This window comes from Octopus bimaculoides, chromosome 15 (assembly GCF_046866305.1).
Source record: "Octopus bimaculoides isolate indiv1 chromosome 15, ASM4686630v1, whole genome shotgun sequence".
Taxonomy (NCBI): Eukaryota; Metazoa; Mollusca; class Cephalopoda; order Octopoda; family Octopodidae; genus Octopus; species Octopus bimaculoides.
The window spans coordinates 374820-400000 of NC_142942.1; the positions used below are offsets into that span (position 1 = coordinate 374820).

General features: G+C 36.7%; 1 protein-coding gene across 5 annotated transcripts in view; it reads right to left on the bottom strand.

Annotated features, from left to right (window-relative positions):
• Positions 1-1602: 1602 nt before the first annotated feature.
• The window catches only part of LOC128249500 (uncharacterized), a 30577-nt gene continuing 6998 nt past the window's right edge, over positions 1603-25181 (bottom strand). For all 5 annotated transcript variants that reach the window (XM_089363361.1, XM_089363364.1, XM_089363360.1 and 2 more), the window contains exons 4-7: positions 21269-21402; positions 12139-12329; positions 4250-4343; positions 1603-1974 (exon numbers count right to left, since the gene is read on the bottom strand). In XM_089363361.1, coding sequence (XP_089219487.1) covers positions 1880-1974; positions 4250-4343; positions 12139-12329; positions 21269-21402 — 514 coding nt within the window. In that variant the 3' untranslated portion in view covers positions 1603-1879. The remainder of the gene's footprint in view (positions 1975-4249; positions 4344-12138; positions 12330-21268; positions 21403-25181) is intronic.

Below are 25181 nucleotides of genomic sequence, written 5' to 3' on the forward strand. Positions count from 1 at the left end.
AAGAATTATTAAGAGAAACACTACTCTCCAAGCAGTTTTTCCTCATTTTTATCTTTGTGAATATTAGACTACATTATCCAATGAGTCCTTTCCTAGTTTAAAATAGGATATAATTTGAAGGTTATTTGGCTGCTATTTCTAGCAAGAAAAACGACAAAGCAAATACCTCTCCTATTTGACTGGAAGTAAACTTTGTTGTTGCTTAACTGTAGATCATCCCTGATCAAACAAACTTATGATGAAAGGTGCTCTAGCCATGACCATCCATCCTCTCTATTTGTATATCAAGAACTATATTGTCCAGTATATCCTTTATTCAAGAGTGTAAATTGATGGCCACTATTTCTGGCATATTAAGAGACAATATAGAAGTTCAATTGTTGAATCCCAAGACTAGCCAACATATAATGATGTTACCTTCAATGAAGATGAATACTGTTTGTAATGATACAGAAACGACAATCCCCTACTCTGACAGAAAACAATTCTCTCTCATACTTTTTATTTCATTCTTCCAAAAAAATGGTTGGGGTACAAGCCACTGTGGAGTATGAATTATTTGGGAAGGGTATGATAGATGGCGAGAGAAAGGGCTGGCAATGTTTCAGTTTCCTTATAATAAGGAGGGATTTAAATAGTTCTACAATTTAAAAGTGTGTGTATATTATTGGTACAAACAGCTCTAGTGGTCAGGGTATTTGGCTAACAATAGTGAGGCCATGAATTCGATACTTGGCAGTGCACTGTGTCCTTGAGCTGGCAAAAAGGAGTTGTACCTATATTTCAAAAGGGTCAGCCTTGTCACATTCTGTGTCACATTGAATCTCCCTGAGAACTACATTATGGATATGTGTATCTGTGGAGTGCTCAGTCACTTGCATGGTAATTTCACAAGAAGGCTGTTCCATTGATTGGATCAACTGGAACACTTGTTGTCGTAACCAACAGAGTGCCAGTTGAGTTAAAAGTTGGACACATGCTAGTTGAGCATACATGAGTATTGAACCCAGTAATCCAGCACAATTAACAAGCAATAGCCCAACTCCACCAATTAAGAATGGAACAAAACAGCGAAGTACCGAAAACCTCTAGACTAAACTGGATCATTTACTTTTTGCCTATCGCACAACCCCAACTGAATCCACAGACAGGTCTCTGGTTTGACAGGAGCTGGCAAGGCAGAAGACTGCACTAGGCTCCACTGCTTGATTTGGCATGGTTTTTATGGTTGAATAACTTCCTGACACTAACCACTTTACAGAGTGGCCTGGATGCTTTTCATGTGGCACCAGCACCAGCGAGGTTTATTCTGGCATGGTCTTACAGCTGGATGTTCTTCCAAATGTCAACCACTTTACCGTGTAGCCTGGGTGCTTTTCACATAAAAAATAGATTTCTAAATATTGGTTTAAAGAGTTATATTAGAGTGGGGGAAATGAGAGTATGTGGTGTTCATATTTTTACCAAAAAAATTCAAGATGGAGTGAATGAAAACAATCATAGACTCTATTTGATGAGAATTTACATCCCATCAACATATTAAAATCAGATCAATAACTGAACAGGATTCCAAAGAATATTGATTGATAACTAAGACAAAAATTGAAAACATAGATTTTAAAAGATTTCATTTATTCTCTCTCAAATGAAAATCTTCAGCTGGTATATTGAATTTTGTCACATAATAAACAGTAAATAAATAAATAAAAAAAAGAATATAAACAAAGCAATTATAATGAAATTGTTCAGTATTTATGCAGCATCTTCAGAAGAATACAAAACAAGTCATCGTCAGTTCGTAAAAATGAGATTTAAAAAAACAAAAGTAAACAAAAAAGAATAAATGAAACAAATAAACAAAAATAATGCTGACTTTGAATTATGATTTATACAGCACTTGATATCCACCTTTTCCTGGGATAAATAATTCCAAATGGCCTGATACCTTCTCTAATTCCATTATACTGACAATATCTATGGAAATAAATAACATTAGATCAACACAACATGACTATGAGGGAGTGTGTGCATGTGCATATACACATTCACATTTATAAACATAACTTTGTTCAATCCATGCCAGTAAGGAAGGCGGATGTTAAATGATGAGGATGAACATACATGCAAAATTTATATCTTTTACTTCTTTCAGTCATTGGGCTACATCCATGCTGGAACACTGCCTTGAAGGTTTTTAATTGAACAAATCTATCACAAGAATTATTTATTTTCTGAAGTCTGGTACTTATTTTGTCAGTTTCTTTTATTACCATATTGCTAAGTTATGGGGACATAAATAAACCAACACTAGTTGTCAAGTGGTGGTGGTGGGCAATAAACACAAACACACAGACATATATATGATGAGCTTCTTTCAATTTCTGTCAATCAAATTCATTAACAAAGTTTTGTTTGGTCCAGGGCTATAGCTGAAGACACTTGCCCAAGGCATCATGCAGCAGGATTGAATTCAAAATCATGTGGTTGACAAGCAAACATCTTATCACTCAGCTACACCTATATACTGTTTTTTAATATATATATATATATATATATATAGTATAGTAGTGAAGGCACATAGCTCAATGGTTAGAGGTAGTGAGTTCGATTCCTGGACCGGCAGTGTGTTGTGTTCTTGAGCAAGACACTTTATTTCATGTCGCTCCAGTTCACTTAGATGAAGAAATAAGTTGCAACATCAGTGGTGCCAAGCTATATTAGCCTTTGTCCTTTTCTTGGATAACATCGGTGACATGGAGAGGAGAGGCTGGTATACATGGCTGACTGCTGGTCTTCCATAAACAACTCTGCCAGGACTTGTGCCTCAGAGGGTAATTTTCTAGGTGCAATCCCACGGTCATTCATGACTGAAAGGGGTTTTACCTTTTATAGTAATAAATTTAGTGGACAGTGGACAGTACATGGCTGGGGAAAGCTAAGGAGAAATGAAAGTTAGTATCATCTGCATAAAAGTAGGCATTGTTGGATGTAATGGCAGGTAAGTCATTTATGAATAGAAAGAAGAGAATCAGGACAAAACCAAATCATGGGGGATACCAGAGTTGATTGAATGAGGAACAAAAAAAGTTCCATTATTGTCACACATACCATTAGTATAATCTAACATGAAGCTACCAACCCAAGAGATGAGACGTAAGTGGAGCCCATAGATGTGCAGTTTCAGAAAGGAGATTTACATTGCTTTCATTAAATTTCTTCAAAGCAAAAAACAGATCATAATAGAGAAAAATTTAAAAATTTAAAAAAAACAGAAAACTATAGAGGGAAACTAAGATTCTGAAGTGTTACAATATCGGAATTCTCAAAACACTACACAAATCTTCATGACTGATGGATTTGTAGTCAGTTGTCATGACTATGGCTGTTCTTGTCTTTGGCACGACTTGATAAGCTTTCTCCATACTGATCATTTATTATGATCAATTCCTTTCCACTTCAAATTCCTTTTTTGCAATATCTTTGAATTTCAGTCTATATCTTCTATAGTTTTTTTTTCCCTTGCATAGTTGGAAGTAAAGTAGTTGTCTGGGGAATCTGTTATTGTGACCCAACCAACATACATTTTTATCAATTTTTGTTGTAACTATGTCCTACTATTCACAACTGCAGTTCATATCATGACTACATGGTACTATCACACTTCATAAAATTGTCAACAATGTCACTGTCTTACATTACTCTGAAAAATAATACAATATCTTATGTTAAATTCAAATTACGACAAACGTAAATAAACAAACGAAGTTTGCTTTTAGAAGCGTTGAGATGTCTTTTTTAGAAAGTTAAAGAAGTGATTTTAAATTCTCAATCGCAGAATAATGCTAATAATATAGCCTGAACAGGGTAAACTATCCCTATTTTGCAGAGAAAAGTGTAGGTGGCTAGCTGTGGACTCGAACTCACATCCCCGTGATTACATGTCACGTTGGGATATCTTTTAATTCTACTTAATACAAAACTACATTTAATTTTTAGTCAATTTAAATTTTGGAGTTTCTTCCCTCAGTGTTTTTTTTTCAAAAGAATTCTTATTAACACTGATGACTTTTCTTCTCATAACAAGAATAATTACAACTGTTTAAAAATATTTCTGGTTTATTACATTACTATATTACTCCTCAAAAATTTTATAAAATAAAACCAGGTTTCAAAATAACACAAATAGCTAAATCACAGCCATAAAATCATGACACATACTAGAATATTTGAAAGAAACAACCATCCTTACCATTTGTTTCCTCACTGGATTGAGATGATGCTTGCGAATGTGAACATGCCATAGGCTGCTGTTGTCTATATTTTATACATGTTTCTTCATCATTCTGTGACAGAACATAAGGAAAAACAGTAAATGAAAGTCCAAAGGCTGAATAAGTAAATGTACATACAATAATGGTTTCAAGTTTTAGCACAAAGCCAGAAATTTTAGCGGAGGGAGTAAGTCTATTACATTGACCCCAGTACTAAATTGGTACCTATTTTATCGACCCTGAAAGGATGAAAGGCAAAGTTAACCTCTGCAGAATTTGAACTCAACGTAAAGATGGAAGAAATGCTGCTTATCATTTTGTCCAATGTAGAAATGATTCTGCCCTTGTAAAAGTACAAGATTGGTTTCAAGTTTTGGCACAAGGTTAGCAATTTTGGAGGAGCGGGTAAGTCTATTACAGTCTAGTACTCAACTGGTTGACCTGCTGAAAGGATAAAAGACAAAATAAACCTTGGCAGAATTTGAACCCAGAACATAAAGACAGAAGAAATGCTGCTAAGCATTTTGTCCAGCGAGGTAACGATTCTGCCAGCTCACTGTCTTTGTAAGTGTACAATATCAGAAACTCATATATCAATTCAAACTTTTAGTACCGAAGCCAAAGCAGACACTGGGCTACGATGCAGGTGTTAGGCCCCTTGGATCCCATCAAACCATCCAACCAATGCTAGCATGGAACATGGACACTAAATCATTATCAGTGTTGCTGCCACCACCATCATCATCTGTACAACAATGTTTTATAAAAAAAAAAACATAGTCTTTATAACCAGAAGCATTGTTAGCTAGAGTACATTTCAGAGTAATAGCTCGCTGTTGTAGTCTGTGTGTATCACTGCATGGCTATGAAGTTTGCTTTGCAACCACATGGATTCAGATAGAATCCCTTGGCAAGTGACTTACAATACAGCCTTGGGTTGACCAATGACTTACAAGTGGAGTTTCATTTGGAAATTGTGAGGAAGACAGGGTGGGGGTGTATCCTTTGTCAATGCACATTGGATGCCTCAGTGATGTCAAACATATCAATGAGAAAGCTGAATAAAATAAAAGTGTTTTCTGAATCAAATCCTTTGTTGATATTTGTCCTACACCAACTTACAAAGTACAATTCTATATTTCTGAGATGAGGAATTTTATATTATGTACATTGTTTACATTAGTTGGATGGGGGTCCTCATCTTGATAGTTGCCTTCACGTTTCAGCTGTTGTACAGTTCAACCTTCTTCAGGTGTTTTTGAACTCAGAACTTCTAGCTGACTGTACTGCATTGACCAATGCCTTTATCCACTATGCTATACCTGTAGGTAGTGACAGAGTGAATTTGCTATTAATTCCCAACTGCAATATTAAAATAATAAAAGAACAGAATTAGTATTGTACCAAAGGTCCTGAAATATGGTGAGTTAAACATCAAAATATGGTAAACTTGAACAACATTTTATAAACTCAAATGTTTAAATTACTAAGACATTTAATTCTTAATGGCTTAGCCTAGACAATTTGTAAGTAGATACTGTGGATAGAAAAGTTTGCAGATCATACAAGGAGCATTGATGAGTGATTTGTTAATTGGCAGGCTCAAGTCAAATTTTACCTATATGAAAGCCTCCTAGCACAGACTATCTTCATTCCATATTTTCTAGTATACAAGTTGGCACAGTATATTACGTAAACATGTATAAACATTTATACATCCTCACTATCTGCTGCAATTCTTGATGTACGAGTTGATTTACTTTTTCTGACTGTAAACTTTGGTCTGAAAAATTCGACTTCTATGTAGGAATATATGGTAACTAGTTAAATTTGGTTTTTCAATTGCTTAATATTACAAAGAGGAAAGCAACAGACATTAAGGTTCACCACTTATAAAAATTGAAATTAATTTCCTTTAAACATGCAAAAATGTTGAACACTAAACATCAACACCTTTTATTTTGGTACATCAACTTTTGAAAAATTGAATACAAAATGCAGGGATTTAGAATGTGAATTTCCAGATGTGAATACTTTGTATATTTTGATTATTGATACTACTATTGATGTACTGTCTCTTTTCTTTTCAATACTGTCTCTTTTCATAGAGATATTCAACTTCAGGAATACAGCTGACAAAATAATTGCTACTAACATGGTTTCTCCTGAAATAAGTTCCATGGGAAGTGTAGCTTCTCATGGAGCTTATTAACTGCTAGTCCAATAATGTTGTGGGATGTTGAACAGAGGGACCAGTTAAATTGCTCGGGGTCTGGTTCCATCCAAATCTTCAGGTGGAGAAGAACTGGGACATGGTGAAATATCTGAAAGGTCGGGCAGGCGTGACAAATGCTTACCTTGCCTCCATTATATATAATCATTTGACCTTTGTGCTTTGTACTAGTTTATGTCTGACCAAACTGGAGCACATACTCTTTCACTTTCTGTGAAAGAGATATGTTCCACTTGTCAGGTGCTCCATTGTCTGTCAATACCCACTGAATGGAGGGCCAGGCATGCCATGGCTGTTGATGTGCTTCCTCTTTGGCCAAGCCCTCATCAACTTTTTTAAGTTTCACTTGAAAAGGAAAGTGAGAGTAGAGAAGGAAGTGCTACCTCCCAGCAATTTTGTTAAAATGTGGGTGAATGTTGCAAGAATGGTCCAAGTGAACCTGTAGGCTGAAGGAGGACAATATAGAGAGGGCACCAACCTTAGCAATCAAGGTGACCATAGTTTTGTGAGGTCTCCATGAGCAGGTGTGGTCCCCGTTTGTCAGACTCACTCTTCCACAGTTCATCTCTTTGATTGAGCTGCAGTCCCAGATCAGGCATAGACCAAGGCAGGGTGCTTGGTACCTAGTGTATCATCAGTTCTCCATCAGTCATGCAATGCAGTTAGTGGAAGTTCCACTCTGGCATTCTACAGAGAGTTACCAGCAGGAAAGCGTGACAACATTCTTGGGAGGACTGAGCATCAACAAGAATCAACTGGCTGGTCTGTTCCAGAAGACTTTCAAGCCAATAATTTCCAGTATACTTAGCCTGACAGTGCTACTGGGGAGGGGGGCATTTCCAGCTCAGGAAGTATTGAAGTATTGAAGTGCCATCAACCAGACTTGTCTAGGATGTGTGCAGAACAACTAAATTGTTCTGCACACACTTGTGGGTTTATGCCAAACACCTGCTGTCATGCATAGGATTGATTATGATATTGGCTGAGTCCATTGTGAAGATTGTCCTGCCACCTTCCTTTGGTTGTGAATGCAGGCAGTGTTTCTTTGTGCGATGGCCTTAGTGAAAGAAGTTGTGGTGGACCAGATTGGAAAAGCTGAGAAAGAGATACTTTCCTCTTTGGTCAAGCACTCATCAACTTTTTAAAGTTTCATTTGAAAAGGAAAGTGAGAGTAGAGAGGAAAATGCTGCCTCCCAGCAATTTTGTTAAAATGTGGGTGAATGTTGCAAGAATGGTCCAAGTGAATAGGCCTACTCTAAGCATGTGCCTGTAGGGTGAAGGAGGACAATGTGGAGAGGACACTTGCTTTAGTGGTCAGGGTGACAGTGGTTTTGTGAGGTCTCCATGGGCAGCCATAAGAAATATCTTTCTTTTGTGGAGTTATTCATTGTTACAATTTATATTGTTATTGTTTTTAACTTTTAACATGCCTTTTATGTAATTCCACATCGTGCTGTTCTGTATAGTCTCCAATGTTTTTTGTGAATTCTTAGTGGTTAATAAAGAAAACTATTATTATTATTATACTGTTTTTAATCTACACGCTTGATATAATCACCTTCAGGGACAGACCTAGCGCCCTTGGGAAATTGAAGATTATGAGATGTTGAAACATAACTGAAAGCTTGTAGGGGCAGTACAGAAATACACTCATGAAATACAACACAAACATTTAAATTGATAGGGTTTTTCTAAGGATATGGGCAATACTTCTAAAACTTTTTTTGATTTCTGGGATGTCTAGATGTTTCTGACATCCCTTTTTTGTCATACCTAGGCACCTATAATAGAAGGTAGAGTTTTTGATTTCATGTTTGCATACAAGCCACAACTGTTCATTCCTAGAATGGAGGTTTTATAGCAGAGTTCTATTTTGCATCATTCTTCTTCTCCCCACTGCTTCTAGGTAGGTAGAGACAGTCAACATCTGCCTGAGGGTAGTGCATGTTATTAGATGTCAATAATTTCCTTGCCTTCCTGTCTATGCATTGAAGTTCCATAGGATTTCAGTTAATGATGTTAAAACTGCACAGGACAACTGGATTTTCTAAGGTGTTAATGGCTTCAATATGATTTTTAGAGTTACATTCAGTCTTCAGTACAAGTTTTATTCTCTTGCAGTACTTCTTATTTTAATTCATAGTGGTATGACTCATGCCATCTTTGTTTATTCCCAGATATTTATAAGTTCCTTGTGGGTCAAGTTCCTTGATGGTAGTGCAATACCTAATTTAATGGACACTTTGTCTGAGCCTGCTTCTTACAAAAGTTGCTTTAGACCACTTATTGATGCCAAAATTCTTCCTGATGTCATTGCTAAACTCTTTAACAGTTGTTAGCAGCTCTTCTAGTTCTTTGTCATTCCCTGCAAACAGCTTCATATCATCCATGTAAAAAAGCTAGTTTATCATCTTCTTACAAATTTTGTACCCATATCCAGTGTTATTCAATTCATTTGTGAATGGGATCAGTGTCATGCCAAAAAGTAATGGAGAGAAGAAGTCACTTTAAAAGATGCCTTGTTTGATGATGATGTTGTTGGATTGGCTCATCTCATTACTATAGTTTAGAAAGAGACATAATGCCAAAGGTCTTGGTCATTGCCTTCATGAGGCCCAGCACTTGAAAGGAACTCAGCTACTTTGCCTCTGTGAGGCCCAACACTCAATAGAAACTCAGCCACTTTGCCTCCATCAGCCCCGATGCTTGAAAGGAACTCGGCCACTTTGCCTCCACTTGGCTTGATGGGTCCTCTCAAGTACAGCACAATGCCAAAGATCTTGGTTACTAGTCATTGCCTCTGTGAGGCTCAAAGCTCGAAGATCATGCTTCACCACCTTTTCCCATGTCTTAGTGGGTCTAACTCTACCACAGGTTCCATCCACAGTTAGAGATCAGCACTTCTTTACACAGCTGTCCTCGTCCATATATATCACATGACCATACCAGTGCAGTCTCTCTTGCAAACCACATCTGATGCCTGTTTTCTCTTAAGATGCTTACACTCTGTCAAACATGCACACTGATATTGCATATCCAGCGAAGCATACTGGCTTCGTTTCTTTCAAGCCTATGCATGTCCTCGGCTGCCACAGCCCATGTTTCACTGCCATGCAGCATAGCTGTTCACACACAGACATCCAACAATCTGCTTTCACTCTGAGAGAGAGGGGTAGGAGCTCTCTGAACCTTGCACTGCCTAATCTTATTCTCAGAGCATCCACCTCCACTACTAATGTGACCACCTAGGTAACGGAAGCTATCTACTACCTCTAGCTTGCCCTGCTGGCAGTTGATGCATATTTTCAACATTTATTTGTACCTGTGCACCTTCCACATTCGAAAGTTAGTTTCTCTGTTAACCTTCCGCTGATGTTGCTGCACCTTTTGTGTCTCCAAAGCTTACACTGGGTGCATCTTATGGATTTTCTACCTACACTTTCTCTACAGATTGAGCAGGGCCATCTCCCTGAAGCGATCTGTGATTTGTCTGCTTTCCTACTTACTCATACTTTGGTTTTTGCAAGGTTAACTCTAAGTCTTTTGATTCTAGACCTTGCTTCCATACCTAGGACTTCTTCTCTAGTTCAGGTAGTGATTCAGCTAAGAACAAGGTCATCACCATAGAGGAGCTCCCAGGAGTAGCCTGTCTTGAATTCTTCTGTTATTGCTTGGAGGAGTATGATGAACAAGAGGGAGATGAGCACCAATCCTTGATGAAGCCCAACTTGTACCCAGAATTCTTTGATGTACCCATTGCCCACCCTCACCTTACTGGTAGTGAACCTGTACAGAACTTGTACGGTTCTGACCAACCACTTGTCTATCCCTAGTTTCTGCATTGACCACTAGATAAGGGATTGGGGGGACCCTGTCAATAACTTTCTCAAAGTCAACAAAAGCCAAGTACATACGTTTATCTTTGGCTCTGTATTTCTCCTGCAGTTGCCTTACCAGAAATATAGCACCAGTGGTGCTTCTACCTGGCACAAAACCAAACTGCATCTCATCTAGACTAACTCTCTCCCTAATTAATTGGGCTATGACTCTCTCCATAACTTTCATCACCTGATCCAACAATTTGATACCTCTGTAATTATTTCTATCTAAGGCATCACCTTTACCTTTGTAGCAGTTGACTATGGTGCTGCTATGCCAGTCATTCGGTATGACTCCTTCATGAACTACCCGATTTACAATATGGGTGACTAGACCATAACCCATACCGCCAGATATTTTAAGTATCTCAGCGGCGATTCCCGATGGGCCGGGGGCTTTCACTGTCTTCATATCCTTAATTGCTTTATCTACCAGGGTACTGTCGATTCAGGTAGCTGGTCCCTCTGGGTCAATATTTGCAGAATTTCCTTCTCCCATGCATTCTCCATGTTCAGTAGTCTTTCATAATGGCATCTCCAAGCCTCTTTCTTTGCAGAATCATTAAATGCAAGTGCACCATCATCTATGCGGATACATTGCTCTCCTATGACATCACAATTTTCTCTCACACACTGTCTCGCTATCCAAAATACATCAGTTCTTTGATCCTCATGATACTGAACATAGGCAAACTTCTTTTCTGCTTCTCCCTTGGCTAGATATACCTGTCTCTTAGCTTCTCTTTTGGCTATCTGATACAGTTCCCTGCTGCCCCCACTCTTCCAGGCCTGTTTCTTTGCTCTAATGGCCCTGTCCACAGTATTGTTCCACCACCAGTTACCCTAGGTCTGGAAGTGACTTTGCACCAGCCACAGATTTGGTCTGTGGTACTCAGCAAGCTGTCTCACAGGAATTCCCAGTTGCCCTCTGTGTCATAAGTTTGTAGCTCCTCCTCCATCTCATCAAATTTCTCAATTAGGATGTCCCTAAATCTCTGACCATATGAAGAGTCCTTAAGCTTCCAAATCCTTCTTTTCCAGATTGGTCTGCTTCTTGACATCCCTCTGGCCTGGAGTATAGGTTAAAATAATTGAGATGATATTTTTGAATTGGGTAAAATGAGTAAATCACATCTGAGAAGAGACTATATGAGCAATCCAATCTTAGAATATGTACTCCTGATGCTTGTACAACATTCATGTGGACAGGCAGACTTGTTAGAGCACTCGACAAAACAATTTTCAATGTTCCATTACACTTCTAACAAAAAGAATTCAAATCCCACTCTGGTTAACTTTGTCTTTTGTCTTGTTGGAAGTTGATAAAATAAAATCCTAGTCAAACTAACTAGTGTTAATTTGTATTCCCGAGAAAGTGGAATGATAGTAGGAGAGTTTATAAAGCTGAAGATTTTCTAAGAACAAGGAAGTTGTGAACTTATGTTCCTCCACAGACACTTAAAGTGAAAGTGAAATGAAAAAGTTTCAAATGGATTAATTCATAAAATTTTATAATTAATCCTTTAGCATTTAAACTGGCCATATCCAGCCAAAATATTCTACCTGTTTTATGCTCAAACTGGCCAAACCTGGCCTTTCACACCTTCCCTATAATGTCATTCTAAAAATAAACATCCACACCATCAAACTCTTGAGGCTACAAGATAATCCATGATTAATCGAAGACAATGTGAATAAATAAGCATTAGATTTAACTGAATAATCTGAACGCTAAAGGGTTAAAGGAATATTGTACCTTGCTTTGACTCTTCATATTTATGGGCTGATTGTTCTCTTCAACTTCTTCATCATCATCAGTGTAATTTTTGTCATCTCCTCCTCCTCGTTCTTCATGGATTGAATTCATCTTATTTTGACAATAACCATTATTTTCGGTATATTTTATCAAGGGAAGACAGCTACTGCTGGTTTTTTTATTCAGAAAGGCTAAAAAGCATGCAAAAATTTTACCAACATACAGAAACTGGCTCAAGAGAAAAACATGAAAGAGAGGAGGGGAGACCAGGGAGAGGGAGGGGAGGGGAGGGGAGGGGAGAGGAGGGCGGGGAGGGGAGGGGGGAGGAAGGGGAAGGGGGAAGGGATGGGGAGAGGGGGGAGGGGAAGAGGGGGAGGAAGAGAGAGGAGGGGAGGGGATGAGGGAGAGGGAGAGAGAAGAGGGGAGAGGCAGAGAGACGGACAGAAAGAGGAAAAGAGAGAGATTAATGATTCAGAATGAAAGCTACAAATATTTCTCAACACAATACTGATTCCAACTGATATGACTATAGTGTATTATTTAGATACTCTTCCAATTATCCTTTTACACAATGTCATGTTCCTTGTCCAAAGGTCATTGTTTTAAATGTCTCAATCACTAAATTCTGTCTTTGACAAAACACACTGACCTCCCAGTAAAAGTTCACCAAGTCCAATTAAATGTAACTGCATACAATAGGTGGAGTACAAAAAGATCTGCTCATACTAACTATAACAGATACATGGTTTCTTCTAAAATTACTGCAATGGTTGGTCTGCTTATTCTTTGAACTAGCAAGCTATAAATTACCTCCATGCTTGCTCAACCAATACATCATCCCCTTCTCATGTTAAATCTGTGGCTCAACTACTAAACTTCACACAAACACTTCTCCCAATCATTCTTTCAATAAATACAACCTTCTGGAATGAGTTCCACTTGTAACCTGATTATGGTAGGAGGGTATTGGAAAGGTTATAGATACCATTATTCTTCTCCCTTGACTAAATAGTAAATAAAAAACGTATGTAGTATTGGGAACAGATGAGGTTTTAGTAGCTTGTATTGTTGAATTAAAATCTTTTCCAAGAGTTAAATAAATCATAGATCAGTATTCCTAACTATCATGATAAACATACTAGAGTCATGCAGGTGCAGGAACTAATAATGGCCTCAATTTCAGGGAAGGGGCTAAATCAGCTACATTGACCCTAGTGCTCAACTGGTACTTATTTTATTGACCCTGAAAAGATGAAAAGCAAAGTCCAACCTTGGTGGAATTTGGACTCAGAACATGCAGACAAGGCAAAATGCTGCTAAGCATTTTGCTTGGCTTGCTAACAATTCTGCCAGCTTGCTGCCTTAAAGAACAGGAATAATAATAGCATAGATTTAAATGAGTAAACAAGCCAGGCATACAGTATAATTAAAAGCAGCTAAGCACATTAACAAAGCTGGCAGAAAGCATATAGAACAGAGATGAATGGAAGGTTACAGTCTAAAATGATGATGCTCATGTTGGAAGATGTCTTTACAACAATGATGTGATGATTGAGATGAGATCCAGAACACCTGTGATTCATAAAATAAAACTCTGTTTAATACTTGACACATGTATAATGTAGATAAATCTTAAGTCCTTAACTGTGATGGAGGCAGACAATGTGAAAGTAACCTAGTGCTCTCTTACGTAAACAGAGAAATAATTGAGAATCCTCTCACAGATCTGTTTCAGGGATGATTGTCCTCTCAGCAGAGGAAATGCATCCTTATTATTTAAGAGGACTATTTATCTAAATCACCACAAATAGCAATAACTTATCAGGATATAGCGTTAACAGTCTCCCTGATTTGCTCAAGTAATAAATAAAATTTTATATATATATATATATATATATATATATACATATATATATATACATATATATATATATATATATATATATATGCAGCACAATTTTGTCAGTGAACAGGTCGCGGTCTCAAAACGACGAAAATATTTTGACAAATTTAGATGTTGAAGTGAATCTGACGGCTTTTGTGTGTTATTTTAAATGGCTTATAAACACCTTCCACACTGCAACTGTTTTCATTCCAGCACACGATCTCAGATCAGGTCACTTGCTATGCAAGTACATTTCCGTAATATATATATATATATATATATATATATATATATATATATATATATATATATATATATAAACTGGTATGAGTTAGCTCCCTTTTCACCTTAAGTTAGAGTTACCCCCCTTCACTTACACTGCCAGTGACTAAAACACACTGAAATAAAACCAATTTAATACACACGTGTGAAAAATATGAATTAGTCAAACTTGGAACCCCACACCTAAATAATATTCACCCTGCTCTCATTTCCCAATGAAACTAACCAACCTACTACAATGAAACCTCTCACCAGCAAAATCACCAGCTCAAGAACAAAATTTAATGTAAGACTTACTAACTTTGCCTCTATTACCATCACATATGTATCAATCATTTTTGTCTCCTAACTGACATATCAATCTGTTATACACATTCTGAAGAGATTTTCTAAAACTAGTAAATTGAAACAATCGTAAATGCTACCTTTATCATTGCTTCTTTCTTCTTTGTTATCTAATTAAATTAAAGGTATACCAGCAAAAACGAGTCTTCCCCTATTATTACATCCATTTTCTTTTTGTATATAACCTAAACTACGGTCTACCAGCCGAGCCACCTGCTACTGTACAACTTTACAAAAGACTGTACCTACCCAGGTAATAACCAGGAGTGACTTTGGATCTTATTATCCCTTAGAAATATTAAACTCCTCTAACTGATACCTACACAATATATATATATATATATATATATATATATATATATATATATATATACACACGCACACATATATATATATATAAATAGGATAAAATCATTATTTAATGATTTATCAGTGGCCAGCATACTAAAATACCATAATGGTTAATTAATATTAAAATTACATCAAGGGCATTGAATAAAATTCCAATGCCAATCTGTTAGAAGTAGACCCCAAATGGTCTAGAAACCACTTAGATTATTACTCCATTAATGCAAGATTGTAAGCAAGGAAAACAGACAGCGAGGATTTATAAAATAATTTGGATAGTACCATATCTATAGATTTCGCGGTTTGAGTTATTAAAAATCTTTTCTGTTCCCCAGTAGCACAGACCAAATGCAAATAAATGAGTAATACATATACATACTGCCATAAGCACAAGTAATATACGTGCATTTTGCATGTATTCATGAATTTAAAATCCAAGCATCTATTTCAACCACAATAGTTCTGCAGTAGATATGTTATAGGAGTGAATTGATATATATTTTAATACATAATTAGGATAAAGTCATTATTTAATGATTTATCAGTGGCCAGCATAGTAAAATAACATAATGGTATTGTAATTTTAATATATATATATATATATATATATATATTGTAATTTTGATACATATATATATACTGTTATATTTCGGGATGGTCATTTTGTTTTTTTTTCCAAATAAACACAAACACGCATTATCATATATACGTGAGTAATAGTCAATCTTATGTAAAAGTTGACCCCCTATTTTTGGCCAAAAATTTAGGAATTTTCTATAGATCCCATATAAAAGCTAACGCTAGTATTTCATGAACAACAGGACAATATTTGTGGGTCAAGGTACTGTATCATCTTGTACATAGAAATAACACTGTTACAAAATTGTACGGCTACCTTAACTGTAGCCTGCTCTATAGGTGGAATGTTTGGTGCTTACAATGGAATACTCGGTGCTTATAGTAAAACACCATTTAATAGTGAGCACTACACATCTAAAATGTATGCACAGGATATGCTGCAAGCCTGCATACATCTGCAGGGACAATAAACACATGTATCACATACTCGTTGTTTACATAGTGAGAAACAAGTTTCAGAGACAGAACTGTTGGTGAACACTGGCAAATGCCACTGTCTGAATTCATACAAAAGCATGACTTAGGTAAGCCTAAAAACATTCAATTACCCATGTAATTTATGCACTTGTTTTTGGCAAAATTAAAAATAAACTTTAGGGGCTGCATAAATTATATGAGTAGATTGTTTCCAGAATTTCTTTTGAAATTTGTTTTGTTGAAAAAAGATGTATAAAACATAAACGCTCATACCAGAAATTGACTCATTTGATGTCAGAATAGGTTTTTACAGAAAATATAATGAAGTTGATTTTTATTTATGCTGGACGGTATAATGCTTACTTTTTCTGTATAAATTTGCTAGAACCATTAAATGGTTAACTACTTTTTGAAGTCTGACATTCATGCTGGTAAACATGGTCCAGGTCATGTTTTACATTGCTTGGCGTTTCTACCTATCACAGTGGAGCACCACTGACATACGTAGTGTTATGGATATTCCTGACTTTAAAAAATGTAATGATATGGATAATCTTGATTGTATGTTTTTATTTTTGTCTGTTTCTTACTAGGCACAGTTTTAAGTTTGTCATACTGTTTATGCAAATTTCGAACATTGGCTTCATTAACATTAAAATGCCTTCTGGCAGCTTTATTGCCACATTCAATTGCATATTCAACATATTTAATTTCTCCTTCACAATAAACAATTCATAAGTTCTGCCCATACTGACAATAATGGTAATGACAAATTAAGTTTGCTTGACATTTTATAAGTGTGAAAGGGATTAAAATTTCGATACTCTGTATCAAAGGTTCTGACAAGAATAGGCAGAAAAGAATCCTGTTTACATAATCAGTTTGATTGGTCACCTTCCTCTGTTGGTTGAGTAAAGTGTCATCCAAGCTGATGTTTATTGGTAATTAGACTTAATTTGCAACACCTGCACGTATTTATCAGCTTTGTTTTTGTTGTTAATTCTTATCAATAGCTTTTCCTGTGATCATGGTTTGAGAAAACATACAGCTGTATGCTAAAGATCAGACATAATCTCTTGTGGGCAAGAAATGTAAAACAAAGTTTATTATAAACAACTTTATAATTTAATAGCTTTCAATGTGATACCTGTTAAACAGTATTTATTTTTATTAAATGAAAATTTAATAAAATCTAATCATAAGTAAGTGAAATTATGCTACATACAACTAAATTGAAAATCTTTCTATATCGGCAATTCTGAAAACTTTTGGGTGCAAATTTTACACGAGTAGAACAAATTTTATCCTGAAAATCACCTGCATAAATTACACAGGTGCACAAATTACATGGGATTTTATGGTAATCGCTAGATCAGTGGTTCCCATGCAACCTTTATATTTTACTAGGACATGTGTTTTGATGCATAGAATTGGTAATATTACTATAATTCATTGTGATTTTGTTTTTATTTGCTTAGAGATCAGTTGGGCTTCTGCCACTGATACGGTACTTAGGATTCTAGCTTGAATTTCAGCCCCTCAAGAGTAGTATCCATTTGTAGGCAACCCCATAAATTTGACATTAAAAAATGATCTAAACAAATTCGCCTTTTACATGAGTATATACGGTATAAATTCTTCACTTCAGTTTTATTATTTTTATTATTTTAGTGTCCTTTGTCTGAAATCTATTGTCACAAAGCTTTGAAATGAAGAATGAATATATAGTGTGTGTTTATTTGACAGAAAAACAATATCTGTTTCAATACATATTTTCTCATCAGGAATCTTGCTAAACAAATACATAAACGTAATATATATATATATATATATATATATATATATAAAGCAGTTGTATACTGTCAACTCAATGTGACAGTCCCAATAAGGGAATCATACTGCTGCTATTTAGCCCTAGAAAGCTGGACCGCTTCCTGTCGGCCTTGACACATTTCCTGTGTCCATATATATATATATATATATATATATATATATATATATATATATATATACACACACACACACACACATGCAGGAAGTGAATAGACACCTTTAATTTTCAAACTTTCTGATCTAAGCGTTTTAATATGTTTTCAGCGGTGTAGAATTTACAATGTAATTATTCTTTTTCATTCCAGGTGCCATTATATTAAACATTTGCGAAGAATAACCATGCCACACACAAAAAATTCAGCAGAACTGTCAGATTTTCAAATTGGTCGTATTGTTGGGCAATCTGAGGCTGGTCTTAGCAAGCGAAAAATTACCAAAAATCTTCTTGCTACTGTTAATAGAATTGTAGTGCAATTCAAAAGCCAAGGAAAAAGAATCAACAGATTCTCGTCCCAGCCAACCTGGGCCCTCAGAAAAGAAGCTTCGCTGTTTGAAGAGAATTGTGGAAAATGAACCCCGTTCGAAGGTTTTTGACATTACAAAACAGCTAGAATTTAGTCCAAGAACATGTGTTACATATCTGCATAAGCTTGGATATTATGGACGACCAACTAGAAGAAAACCTCTCCTTCAACCAATTAATATCATAAAAAGAAAGAAATGGGCTAATGAGATGTCAGAAATATCCAGTTCATTTTGGGATAGAGTGACTTTCTCAGATGAATCCAGATTTGCATCATTTTCAGACAGTGGATGTGTTTGGATCTGGAGGCTTCCCAATCAAAAATTTGATTTGAAACGACTCCAACCAACTGTGAAATGTAACAGAATGAGGAGCTGTCACCAGCAATGGTCGTTCTGAGCTGATCGAATGTGTTGGAACCATAAACTCTGAAAATACATCGAAATACTTAAGCAAGGACTACTTACGATGTATTCACATGATAACATAATGAAAAATTAGTTTTTATTCATGGAAGATAGGGATCCATGCCACAGAGCGAAAAGGAATCAACAATGGCTGACTGAAAATGGGATCAAAAAGCTTCCTTAGCCGAGCCAATCTCCTGACGTGAACCCAATTGAAAATCTTTGGAGCATACCAGATAGAGCTATACAATAAAACTTGACAGAAACCTAAATCTAAAGATGGATTGTTTCGATTGTTGTGTGAAAAGTGGGCAGAAATTCCACAAGAGACAATCACAAAGCTCATCAGTTCAATTCCAAAAAGAGTTTCTGAATTAAAAACTACAAAGGGAATGTCAACTAAATACTAAAGTTTGTAGTCCTACCTATCAATTACATTTCAATTGTTCACTTTGCATATTAAATAAAAGATTTTGAAAATTAAAGGTGTCTATTTACTTTCTTATTTCTTTATTGCTCACAAGGGGCTAAACAGAGGGGACAAACAAAGACAGACGAAGGGATAAAGTCGATTACATCGACCCAGTGTGTAACTGGTACTTAATTTATCAACAACGAAAGGATGAAAGGCAAAGTCAACCTCGGTGGAATTTGAACTCAGAACGTAAAGGCAGACGAAATACTGCTAAGCATTTCGCCTGGCGTGCTAACGTTTCTGCCAGCTCGCCACCTGTCTATTTACTTTCTACATGTCTGGGGGGGGGGGGGGGGTAAGGGTACACCACAACGCAGTTGTCAACCCTATCCTGTTTATCATAGCCTTCCAAACAATAACAAATATGAATTAAGAATTAAAGCCCAGCTTCCACAGGGAACTCCTGTACACCTATGGTTTAGCTGTCTACAAACAAAACCTATAGAGAAACTGAAGCAGAAATTTCAGTAAGTTGGGAGGAAGAGAGAATGCTTATAGTATCTAGGATATGATTGTGCTTCATTTATACGAAAGAAGTCAGTAGAAATTGTATAAGGTGAACCCAGTGTAAATATTGGTGACATAATAGGTGTAGTGAGATCATAGGCAAGCTATCAAAGAAGGCAGACATTGTATGCAGCAGTTGCACCAAGGTAATAAGCACTATGAGCACTCAGGTAATAGATTCCTTCAAATGTCCAGATAGTTCTCTAGAAGCACTTGATAGATACCTAGGTAATGCAATTAGCAGTGGAGGGGTAGTATTGCAAAAATGTGGTAACCAGAATAAGAACAGGTTGGATAAAATCCTGGAATCTGTTATCTCTACTAGCAACAAAAGGTTTCTTACTCAAAGTCAAGAGTAGATTGCATGATGTTTATGTGCAACTGCATGGCAATGGGATACAGGCCTTGAGTGTAGAAGATATGTGAAGCTTTGCTGGCTGTACCATGTTAGTGAACATGAACAGCAGAACTGAGAGACAAACTGAGTATAAGAGGAATCAGAATTAGTGTGCAAGACTGTATGATGACTGAGCTGATATGAGCACATGATGTGAAAAGAGAATGACAGCTGTATAAGCAAGTGCCAAGCACTCCAAGAGGAAGACGAAAGACATGGGACAAAGTGGTGAAATATGATCTCAAAAAAGTAGATCTGATGAAGGAAATGACAGAGGATTGTGTTGAATAGGGATACATAATGCTAGAGAAGACCCAGTCTCCCACACCTGCTGTCAAAATACTTGTTAAAATAATGGGATTATGTAAATGTCCTCACCACTTACTGCTGCCTATTTAAAAAGTCAAGGGAATTATGCAGAAATTCATTATTAGTTCTGTTCGTGAATTTTATCTTTGAGAAACTCAGACAAATTCTCATTGATCTAGCTTATGACTTCAATGTATTTAGTAGAGTGCCAAAATATAGACTTCTTCTTCTTCCTCCTCCTCCTACCATCCTTTTAATGTTCCCTTTCACTTGCATGGATCAGATGGAATTCTGTTGAAGCAGATTCTTTACAGCTGGCTACTCTCTCTGTACCTTCAGCAAGGTAATATTCATTCATACCTTTTACCTTTTACTTAATTCAGCCATTAGATTGTGGTCATGCTGGGGAACTGCCTTGAAGAGTTTTTAGTTGAATGAATCAACCCCAGTACTTTTTTTCAGTCTGGCACTTATTCTGTTGATCTTTTTTGCTAAACCGCTAGGTTACGGAGATGTAAACAAACCACACACACACACACACACACACACACACGACAGATTTCTATCATTTTCCATTTACCAAATTCACTCACAAGGCTTTGATTGACCAGAGGCTACAGCAGAAGGCACTTATCCAGGGTGTCATGCAGTGAGACTGAACCTGGAACCATGTGGTTGGGAAGCAAGCTTCTTACCACACAGCCACTCCTGCACCTATAGACAGGATATATCAGACAATATATAACTATAAATAGATACTTACTCTCTTGGAAGGCTTTAGGATACAAAATATAACAACCCAAAGGTATTTTCATTATATCCTCAGCTAAAATGCAGGCATGAATGTACGAAGCATGAACAATGGCAACTTTTTCGTAAATTGAACTTGAGAATATTCTGGAAGGTAATTGATTTTATCCAATTAGTGCAAATACTCAATAACATGGCTGAATTACTATTGTTAGACACACATGCAGGCACACCCACACATACATACATACATACATACATACATTATTGTTGTGTAGCTCTAGGTTGGCCTGATTGAGTAAACTTATGATCAAAGATGTTCCCACCTTGACCACATCATTTTATCTATACATTACAGTGTATAAAGATAACAATCTGCTTTTTTTTTTTGCAAAATAGTAAAGATTAAGAGGATTTTTCTGCTACTTCTAACAAATTAAGGGACTTCATAAGGGCATATACATATATATATATATATATATATATATAGGTATAAGTTAGAGGTGTTCAAAACCTCTAAGGGATGGTTAAATCTAAAGGCGCTCCTGGTTATTAGCTGCGTAGGTACGGTCCTTGGTAAAGGTATATGGCAGCAGGTAATTCAATGGGTAAACCATAGTTTAAATTATATGCAAGAACTAAATGGAGGAAAAATTAAAGGAAGAAGTTAGTCATTTGCGCTAGTAAGCCATTAATTTAATTAATAAATAAACAGTGGTAGTAATACCACTGTTCTTTATTAATTAATCAAATTAATGGCTTACTAGCGCAAACAACTAACTTCTTCCTGTTATTTTTCCTCCATTTACTTTTTGCATATATATATATATATATATATATATATATACCCCATAAATATTTGTCCAACCCATGCCAGCAAAGAAACATGAACTGGCAATGGTGCAGCTATATGGTAAGAAGCTTGCTTCCCAACCACATGGTTCTAGGTTCAGTCCCACTGCATGACACCTTGGGCAAGTGTCTTCTACTATAAGCCTCGGGCTGACAACAGCCTTGTGAGTGAATTTGGCACATGGAAACTGAAAGAAGCCTGCTGTACATACATACACACACACACACACACACACATATCTGTGTGTGCATGTGTGTGTGTGTGTGTGTGTGCGTGTGTGTGTGTGTGCCCTTGTTTGTCCACTACTACTGCTTAGCAACTAGTGTTGGTGTATTTATATCCGCGTAACTTAGCAGTTCAGCAAAAGAAGCCAAAGTGATGCTCCAGCCTAGCTGCAGTTGAATAACTAAAGCAAGTAAAACACAAAAACTACACAAATATTACACACACACACACACATATATATATATACATCTAATATAGGATAAAATTTTCAAAACATTTTATCAGTGGCCAGCATATAAAAAAATACCTTTTAAACAGCTTATAAATAAGGGCAAAAGAAAAAATTCCTATGCCAAATATGCCAAGAAATATACTTTAAATCATCAATATATATATATATATATATATACATATGTAGCAATAAGAAAATGGTAATTAAAAAGGACATTATATTGGATAGATATTATCCCTTAGTGGGTTGGATTCACAACCCCTAACTTTCTAACTTTTTGGATATATATCATCATCATCATCATCATCATCATCATCATCGTTTAACGTCCACTTTCCATGCTAGCATGGGTTGGACGATTTGACTGAGGACTGGTGCAACCGGATGGCTACACCAGGCTCATACATACACTAATATATATGTATATGTGTGTGTGTGTGTGTGTGTGTATATATATATATATATATATATATATATATATATATATATATATATATATATATATACGTATACGCATATATATATATATATATACAAATATATACACACACACACATATATAAAACTTAGATATGTTTCGACCAAAGATTTGTAGAAATTATATCTCTCCAAGGTTTCAGCTATTAGATCATTTGCTGGCGATTATAAAACTGCATCTTGACCTCCTAGAAGGCATTATGAGGGACACAGGCTGTAAAAAGGACGACAATGAAGGCTCTGCACTCTGTGCTCAAACTCAGGAAGGCCAAACGGGTGACCAAAATAAGGCAAATGCTCCCAGTGCTATGGCCGCTACTGAAAGCTGCAATGACCATAGTGAATACAACTAACACAGTACCACACTAAAAGACAGGGGGGACAGTACCACACCAAAAGACAGGGGGGACAGTACCACACTAAAAGACAGGGGGGACAGTACCACACCAAAAGACAGGGGGGACAGTACCACACTAAAAGACAGAGACAGGAGAACAAACAAAGTAGCCAAAGACAGAGAAATGGTGAACACTAACAAGCTTCAAACCCAAGTATGTTACACAAAAAAACAGATTATCTGTAAATTCTACCTAAATGGTACCTGTTGGCATGGAGAAAAGGGAGCAAACTGCAAATTTGCCCATCCCAAACACCACCAGCTAAACAAGCTAGATGACCACCCACAACAAAATAAGTGGGAGCGCAGAAAAGGGAGATCAGAAAGCTTAAACCTGCATACCCATAATCCACCAAATACCAACAGGACTCACAAAGAGAGAAGTCCGTATATTCGTTCTGCTCCCAACAAAAGGCTGTATGCAGAGGCTGTACGAACTGCAGTAGCTGACCAGCAAACTTTTTTAAGCGTGGCCCAGAAAATGGTACATCAACTAACATGGATACAGAGGGTACAGAGTCAACACCACACAAACCATTGTCCAAGACCACCACAGATGATGGATTAGGGATGGCCACCACTAACACTAGGGACCCCTGCACAGATATCACACCCATATTCCTACTGAATTTCTAGGGCCTATTACGAACAGGCAGCAGAGACAAGTTATCATACCTGAAAGACCTAGCTGCATGCAATCAAGCAATAAGCATGGTGCTTACCGAAATGCATCTAACATCTAATATAGCAGATGCGGAGATAAAAACACCAGAGTATGCCATAATCCAAACAGACAGAAAAGATAGAAGTCATGGGGGAGTTGCAATGTACATCCGAGAAGATGTCACACCCCTACTACTCCTATCACACTCAAACTCTATCTATGACACTTTAATAGTACACATAAAACAAATTGATGTAGTTGTATGCTCAACATACCGTCCACCAAATACCACAAAGCAAGAGGGTAAATTTGAGGATAGCCTCAGACGCATAGAAGAGGTCTTGACAAATCTGCACCAACACATCAATATTCTTTTCCGAGGCAATTTTAACCTCCCAAATGTTAAATGTCCTGAAGGTCACATCCTCTCTGGGATGTCACTGCATGAACAAAGTCAGGCAAAATCATCTTTATTAGAACTCTCCAACATGCTGTTCATGGAACAAGTGATACTCCAACCAACCAGAGGAAGCAATATTTTAGATCTCTGCTTCACAAACAATGTGAGCCTAGTCCATAATGTGAAAGTAACACCTACATCTCTTTCAGATCATAACATTATTGAATTAACAATGTATGGTCCTAGACAACCCACTGACACCCACCCCTTCAGGAGGACTCAAGCCATATCCAACCTGAATTTCCACAGGGCGGACTGGAAGTCAATTAGCAAAGAGATTCAAAATCAAAACTGGCATGACATCCTTTCTATACAAGACAATGACCTCAAACTAAGTCATTTTATGTCAACCATACAAGATATATGCACCAAATATGTGCCAGAAAGAAAAGCCAGCAAACATACCAATAGAATTCCCACAGACAGGAAAATTGAGACACAGAACAAAGGTCTCAAACCAGTTGAATAGAGAACTGGAGGTTAGGAAAAGGGCTAAATTAAAACTAACACTGTTAGAAATAGAAAACAAAATCAAACTCTCCCATGAAAAGAAGAGAGCAAAGAAGGAGAAGAGAGCAGTAGAAAGCATAAAAACAAACCCCAAGGCTTTCTATAGAT